The following is a 6,772-nucleotide window of genomic DNA, read 5'->3' as shown; positions in this document are numbered from 1 at the left end:
AAAAAAAAAAAAAAAAAAAAAAAAAAAAAAAAAAAAAAAAAAAAAAAAAAAATTATAAAATATTTGAAAATTGCAACATAATAACACTATCGTGGATATAAGTATATAATTTAAATCATAATTATTTTAATTTATTTAAAAGGTAAAATGTTTAAGTTATGTATTTGAGATCTAACTTCTTATTTCAGTAACACTAGTTAGAACTCGATAAAGAGTAGGTGAAGAACAAGAAGGCCTCCTCCAACGCAGCCTCATCCTTCTTTTGTCTTAGTCCTCTACGTATATTCTAATAGTGGGATAGTCCTCCTCTTAGTTGGAATCAAGTTCTTCGGCAAATGAGTACTCCTCCTCAAGTCTACCATAGCAGAGAGACCTACCACCTTATCTCCATACGAGATCTTCGTAGTCCACCGTCCTTAACCCTCTACATACTTTGTAATTATTACAAATAATTTTATTCAAATATTTAAATGAGGTATTTTATACCATAAGTTTGTAAAAAATCTAGACTATCTTTAAATTTGATTTGTAATAAAAAATTATGAACACTATAATGTTTACACGCCATAAGGTCATAATCCTCAAATTCCAGTGTGTGCGAACTTCTCCACTTCTCCAACGTCAAGGAAGCGATCACAGCCGCTGGCCGCCAAAAATCTGCCGAAACACAATTAAATACACATCAAATTGAGCATAGAGCAGAGGTTAGCAGGAGCATTTATACATACTTATCTCTGAAGTCTGTAGTGATTTGAAGGCAGCCTCCAGGCACAGATGATTGCATGTTCAAAGCAAGGTTTGGATTGTGGATACTCTGCCTTAAATGCACCCACCCAACTTCCCTTCTTTCCTTGTCAAACACTTTAACCCTGCATCAATCAATCATTCAATCAATCATGTTGGTACTAACAAGATTGTGAACTCTCCAAGATTCGGATCCTAAATTCTTCATTTTTTAAGCAGACCTGTACATCTGCGCATCAATGGGCTTGGGATGATCATTCAAGTCCACCAAGCAGCCCTCACTGACCCAACAATCACCGCATGAGTCCAGTTCCCATCCCTCCAGCTTCCCTTCCTGTTAACATTAGTTTTCAAATCTTTAAATCTTCCAATTATTCTTTAAAATCTGTTGGTGTTGTTTACCTGAACGAAGTTTCTGAATGTCTCTATGATCTCCACGGCCTTAGCTTTGGCAAATCTTGGCTCTGAGATTACATTCAATCTCAATTCCACAGACTCCAATGGCTCTTCAAGATCTTTTACAAGATTCCCAATCCCTTCATCCGATCCCTCCAGCTTCATTCTCACCATTTCAATGATAATCTTCACCACCATATAAGCCCCATCATCCAAAAAATAATTCTCCTTAAACGCCCCATGCCCCGACGTCTCCATCATCAAATGCGTCTCCACCCCATCCTCATTCAGCTGAATTCCTTTGTCGATCACATTACGATACCCGACGCGGTACAAGCAATGCTGCCCGCCTCGGTCCGTGATGAACTTGGTGAGCGCAACGCTTGTGCGAGCGTCCGTAACAATACAACTCCCAGGGTGCTCCCGGAGAATTATGGCCGACATTAGAGCAATGAGTTTGTCGCCGTTGATCGGGTTACCCTCACGGTCGACAACGCCACTACGATCAACGTCGGTGTCAAAGACGACGCCAAGGTCAGCTCCGTGTTTGAGTACGGCAGCTCGAGTGAGTGACATGGCAACTTTGTCCTCTGGATTGGGGATATGGTTGGGGAACATGCCATCCGGGTTGAGATGGAGAGAGCCAAAGGTGTCCGCGCCAAGCTTGTCCAAGACATCCCACGTAAAGAAGCCTCCCGATCCATTGCCAGCATTCACTATTATCTAGAATTAGGAGAATGGTTATCGTGCAACAGCTCAAGTCCACCACTGACTAATAATAGAAAAAGAGAATGAGGGAAGACCTGAAATCCTTTAAGAGGAGTGTCGTAATGAGTCGGATGGTTGATTCTTTGCTTAATGATATCTCTAAGATGTCGGGAATAAGCTGCCATGAAATCCACCCTGGACGGCGGCGTTCGGAGAAGGGTGGAGACTTTGACCACTCTATTGGCGTACTTCTGGGCGGCTCTCTCACATATCTCCTCTACCTCTGGCGAGCTTAACCCTCCTCTCTTGGTGAAAAACTTCATCCCATTTCGTGTATATGGTAAGTGAGATGCTGTCAACTGCAACACATTAAAAATATAAAAAGTATTACGAACAAATTAAGTGTTGAAGCACAAAAAAGAAAGAATTGTGGCAAATACGAACCATAATGGAAGCATCATAAGAAAAAGGAGGCAAGACGGTGCTCATGAAGCACGCAGGCGTGGTGGCAAGACCCATGTCGAACACCAAACACCCCGCCCGACTAACTCCCGCGAACACAGCGACACTCAAAGCACTGCCGGAAATCCTCGGGTCTCTCCCCACCGAAACACTCACACGCTGCTCCCCTCGCGACTCTGTCTCCTTCTCTAACCCCTGAATAATCCAATCCCCAAAGCTCTCGGCAATGGCCTCCACTGTCGCTGCTGTTAGATCCACCGCCCTTCCCTTCTCTCCGTCCAACGCTACTCCTCTCACGTCCGACCCATTTTGCAGCCGCCGGATCCTCCCCATCTCCTCCTCGTCCTCTGCTACTGCACCGCCTTGCTCTGCTGTCCTCCACGTCGCCCTCACTGTCGCTCCCGCCGCTCCTCGCCCGGCAGCGCGTTTAAAAAATGCGAAACTAATCACATTCGGATTAAAGGGTCTGTTTGGAATCAGAGTTGGTAATGATTCTGCCCTCGTGATGGGTTTAAGACGTGTTGTTGTTGAAGTGCTCAAAGTGGCGGACGCCATGGTTGCAGAGCTTGGAGAGATTGAAAGAAATAGTTTTTTTTTAAAAATAATTTGTTTTGCTGGAAATGAATTGAATTAGGAGATGGCCGGGGAAGATAAGAAGAGGGAGATTGAATTAGAGCCCTACATTTGAATTTTGTTGGAGAAGAAATATCTATGAACGAGATTCCAAACTTTGTGTGATGGATTTTTTTCTTGTTTGTTTTATGTGTTGTTCGGAACTGATCTATTCTATGAAGATGTGGATTATTTATATTTTCCTTTTGTTTGGGTCTATTTGTGTTGGAAAGCTCTTTGCTTGGAGGATATATGAACAGAAATCTAACAAGAGCCAAGAGATATCTGGAAAGAGAAGGGAAGAAATGATCCGCGTTTTGTATGATTTGAATAGAATCAATAACCAATCAGAAGTCCTTCATTTTTAACGTAATAATCCGACTTTTCGTACAAGAATCAATCATCGTGATAAATGATTGTATAGTTCAAAAACATAAAAGTTGCTCTAAAAACAGGTAAAATAAACTGTTTAAAACCCAAAACGTTTGACAAACAACTTCGGAACGCATGCATTTAAACAAACAAACCAAACAGTGCTAAATTCCATTATAAAGCATCTAAATTCAGTCTGCTGAGGAGTTTTACAACACAAAACACATTAAAAACGGAACTATAAAAACATAAAATGCCTTTTCTTCTAACTTTATTAATCACTTTCATGTTATTAACTAAAAATACTCCATAAGCTCAATTCGATATGCATGCATACAAAAATCAACCATGAGCAAAATCAAGTGGTCAATTTCTTTTTGAACATGAGGCTAACACAATACCTAAACACATTTACCACCTAACCCTAGCATTTAGTTTCAAAAACCAAGAACCATCCCTAACGCCCCCAAAACAGCAAGCACGTAATTACCACAAGATTTACTTGCATCATAGCTATGAAATTCATGCATGAAATAGTTCCCAATATAGTTTCACATTTTTTTTGTTGTACACTGCAATCATACAAAACCATTAACTCATGTACGTGCACATGCTTAACACGACCTCATGAAAACTCATGGAAAAGGACTTGTGATTATTGGTCGCCAAAGATGAACAAGATTATTTTAAAAAGTTAAAGAGAGTAGAATAGTTGTCCAAAGTTGTTGGAGAACTTTCTCCAACCTTCAAAATTTCAAAATCTATGGAGTCAATAATAGAGTAGATTAAGCTTAGGTCAAACAACCCGTTGGAGACACAAACACAACTAATACATTGAAATTTACAATCTTTGTAAGGTCTCTTCGATATTACTCGATGGTGGCTCATTTAATATCCCACAACTCTCTCTCTCTCTATATATGTGCGTGTATATATATGTAAAGAAACGAGTTCAATATGATGATTTCTCCAAGACAATGAATCAATTCACACAATCAGTAGCTACTACAGATAATTAATATTTGTCCACGCCTCAAATTAGTACGCAATATAACAATGGAAAGAATAACATTCAAACGAACCAATAATCTGGGGGTACAAACTTCTTGTAGGCAAACCAAAATCATTTCACAAGAAACACACACAATGCAAATTTACATTCACGACTAAATCAAACGTATCTGATTTCTGGAATTGGTGTGAAATGAGAAAGCGGAGCAGGAACAGAGCATCGCAATGACGAACACGAACAAATGAAATCAAAGGAGGAGGCGATGTTTTTCAGGATAAAGAGTAGGTTCTCATGCCTTTAATCCCAGAAGCATTGGAGGAGGCGATGTTTTTCAGGATAAAGAGTAGGTTCTCATGCCTTTAATCCCAGAAGCATTGAACAACTGAATCTGAATCGCGATTTCACCACATTCAACATTCTGTAATCTGAGAGTCATGTCTTGGATGATCTTACCATCGTTCCAAACGCAAGGGCTCTCATCTGCAAGGTTGTTTGATCTGCTTGGTTGAACCCTTTTCACCACACAACCCTTAGGCAGACTCTCTAATCCCATATTCAAACACTCTATGTACGGTTTTATGTCGATCTCTGCATCCCCCATTCCGTCGTCTTTCGTGAACCGATCTTTGTCGAACACTGCCTGAGAATCCAGTGATGGAAACAAATGTCAGTGATTTGTTTAATGTTTGATCACAAGTTTGTAAGATTGTCTGAATTTCTCGGTTTAAAAGCGCGTGATTTGACTTACTAATTTGATTGGTGTGTTGATGTCCGTAATTGAGAGAGTGAATTCCTCGTTCCATTGTGGATTGCAGTTTTTTTTCACCACTCGAGATTTGAATTTCTGTACAAAAAATTAGTATCAAAAGAGTCATGCCATAAGATACAATGAAAAAGAAAAAACGAATAAACTTCATGAATACTCCGAGAGCTTCCAATGGAAGTTACGGAGAAATCGCAATCTGCAATCAGAATCGGTTGCATAGTTTCGAAAGGAAAAAATCGAGCAAAAAAAATTTAACGCGGAAGAGTTGGACGAATATTTTGCAACGAAGAAAGCGCCATCAGAATTTGATCTGTTTGGACAGATTGAGAGGGAAAATCCGAACAAAAAACCTAAATACTGAAAAAATCGACAAATATTCGCAATCAGAATTGAAGCCGCTTGCACAGTTAAGAAAGGGAAAATCTAAACAGCGAAAACCTAAAAGTGGACAAATTTGACGAAGATTTCGAAGGAAAGTCAAAAGAAAAAAATTATAATCAGAAGCCGAAACAGCAAATCCGAACAGAAACTTAAAATCTGAAAGTCGCAATCCGAATTCGAACGGCTCGCGAAGTTTTGAAAGGAAATTCGAACGGGAAAATAAGAAAAAACCGGAAAATTTTGACGAACATTCCTCAGAAAGTTCCAAAAAATAAGAATCCAAATCCAAATCTGGACCGTTCAACACTTGAACAAACAAATATCCTATAACGGGATGCGTGGAAGAGAGATCGGTGAATATGAATCGGAAGTGGAAGAAGGAACCTGGTTAGCGGTGGAGATGACGACGTAGGGATCGCTGCTGCGGGTGGGAGCATCACGAATGGCGAGATTGATGCCTCGCAACAGGCGAATTCGAAGAAGTCCTGTCCGATTACTCATTTCAAAATCTTCGCATGTTCTTGAGCACTTCCCCTTGTGGTCGAAGATTTTGAGAAGAGAATCGAAATATATACAACGGATCAGAGGAAGAGATTTGTAATATTTATAAAATTGTAAATAATCTTCATATAGAAGAAGCTTGACCATTTCCTCTTCCTTTCCTTGATTTTTTTTTTAAGAAAAAGAAAATAAAAATAAAAAGTACGAATCTGGACATAATTATCTTAATTTCCAAGAGAATTAATAACGATAGATTTTAATTTGGTCGACACGTCGGTCAAGGAAAAGAAATGAATTTTACTCGTGGGTTGCCGTGTCGTTTCCCTTGAATTGGTCATAAGTCAAGTACGCGCTATATATCCTCATTTGGACGTTATATTATTTTATTTCACAATTGGAAACTTTTTATCATATAAAAATTAATTTATATCTTTTATTGGTAATTTATAACTATTCGGTTTAATCGTCCAACTCCTGTCTGATGGTTGTTGAGCAAAATATACAATAATTATTTTTTAAATAAACTATATTTTTATATTTTAAAAAACATTTAATTTTTGGGCGGTCCGTCAATGGGCCGATCCAAGTATAATTTAAATGGGTTGGTCCATGGGCTGACCCAATTTAAGAAACCGTTGACTGTAGCATTTGGGCTTCACTTTACGTCACACAGGTTCAAGTTCATTTTTCCTGAACTCTTGAAGAAAGAAAAGGGAAAAAAGAAATGTCAAGGGAACAATATATGTAAAGTCACATGGGTGGGATCACAATTAGAACGGCATTCAAAAGAGAGAGAAAAAAAAAAAAAAAAAAAAAAA

The 6,772-nt window shown here is 39.1% G+C and overlaps 2 protein-coding genes across 3 annotated transcripts; both read right to left on the bottom strand.

Annotated features, from left to right (window-relative positions):
- Window positions 1-427: 427 nt before the first annotated feature.
- LOC111489452 (phosphomannomutase/phosphoglucomutase) lies at window positions 428-2,972 on the bottom strand. Of its 2 annotated transcripts, XM_023137674.1 has the most exons (6): window positions 2,293-2,969; window positions 1,944-2,207; window positions 1,147-1,863; window positions 966-1,078; window positions 729-869; window positions 428-657 (listed from the first exon to the last, which is right to left on the bottom strand). In XM_023137674.1, exons 1-6 carry the CDS (start codon window positions 2,863-2,865, stop codon window positions 582-584), a joined length of 1,884 nt encoding a protein of 627 aa, XP_022993442.1. In that variant the 5' UTR covers window positions 2,866-2,969; the 3' UTR covers window positions 428-581. The 2 variants fall into 2 exon arrangements, with proteins under 2 accessions (XP_022993442.1, XP_022993451.1); XM_023137683.1 differs by lacking the exons at window positions 428-657; window positions 729-869 and having other exon boundaries at window positions 1,031-1,100; window positions 2,293-2,972.
- Window positions 2,973-4,332: 1,360 nt separating this feature from the next.
- Window positions 4,333-6,089, bottom strand: LOC111487637 (protein C2-DOMAIN ABA-RELATED 10-like). Its single transcript, XM_023135117.1, has 3 exons — window positions 5,838-6,089; window positions 5,055-5,150; window positions 4,333-4,946 (listed from the first exon to the last, which is right to left on the bottom strand). Exons 1-3 carry the CDS (start codon window positions 5,952-5,954, stop codon window positions 4,638-4,640), a joined length of 522 nt encoding a protein of 173 aa, XP_022990885.1. The 5' UTR covers window positions 5,955-6,089; the 3' UTR covers window positions 4,333-4,637.
- Between the last annotated feature and the right edge of the window lie 683 nt (window positions 6,090-6,772).

This window comes from Cucurbita maxima, unplaced genomic scaffold (genome assembly GCF_002738345.1).
Source record: "Cucurbita maxima cultivar Rimu unplaced genomic scaffold, Cmax_1.0 Cma_Scf00001, whole genome shotgun sequence".
NCBI lineage: Eukaryota > Viridiplantae > Streptophyta > Magnoliopsida > Cucurbitales > Cucurbitaceae > Cucurbita > Cucurbita maxima.
Note: the sequence above shows the minus strand (reverse complement) of the source record. Positions and strands in the feature narration are given on the sequence as shown.

Bases quoted from the DNA above. Each gene is read 5' to 3' on its own strand.
- LOC111487637 (XM_023135117.1), bottom strand. From the start codon at position 5,954: ATGAGTAATCGGACAGGACTTCTTCGAATTCGCCTGTTGCGAGGCATC. The intron at 5,151-5,837 runs GTTCCTTCTTCC...TTTTTTGTACAG, and splicing joins TCATCTCCACCGCTAACCAG to AAATTCAAATCTCGAGTGGT. The intron at 4,947-5,054 runs GTAAGTCAAATC...CTGGATTCTCAG, and splicing joins TCAACACACCAATCAAATTA to GCAGTGTTCGACAAAGATCG.
- LOC111489452 (XM_023137674.1), bottom strand. From the start codon at position 2,865: ATGGCGTCCGCCACTTTGAGCACTTCAACAACAACACGTCTTAAACCC. The intron at 2,208-2,292 runs GTTCGTATTTGC...AATGTGTTGCAG, and splicing joins CTTATGATGCTTCCATTATG to TTGACAGCATCTCACTTACC. The intron at 870-965 runs GTCTGCTTAAAA...TGATTGATGCAG, and splicing joins ATTGATGCGCAGATGTACAG to GGTTAAAGTGTTTGACAAGG.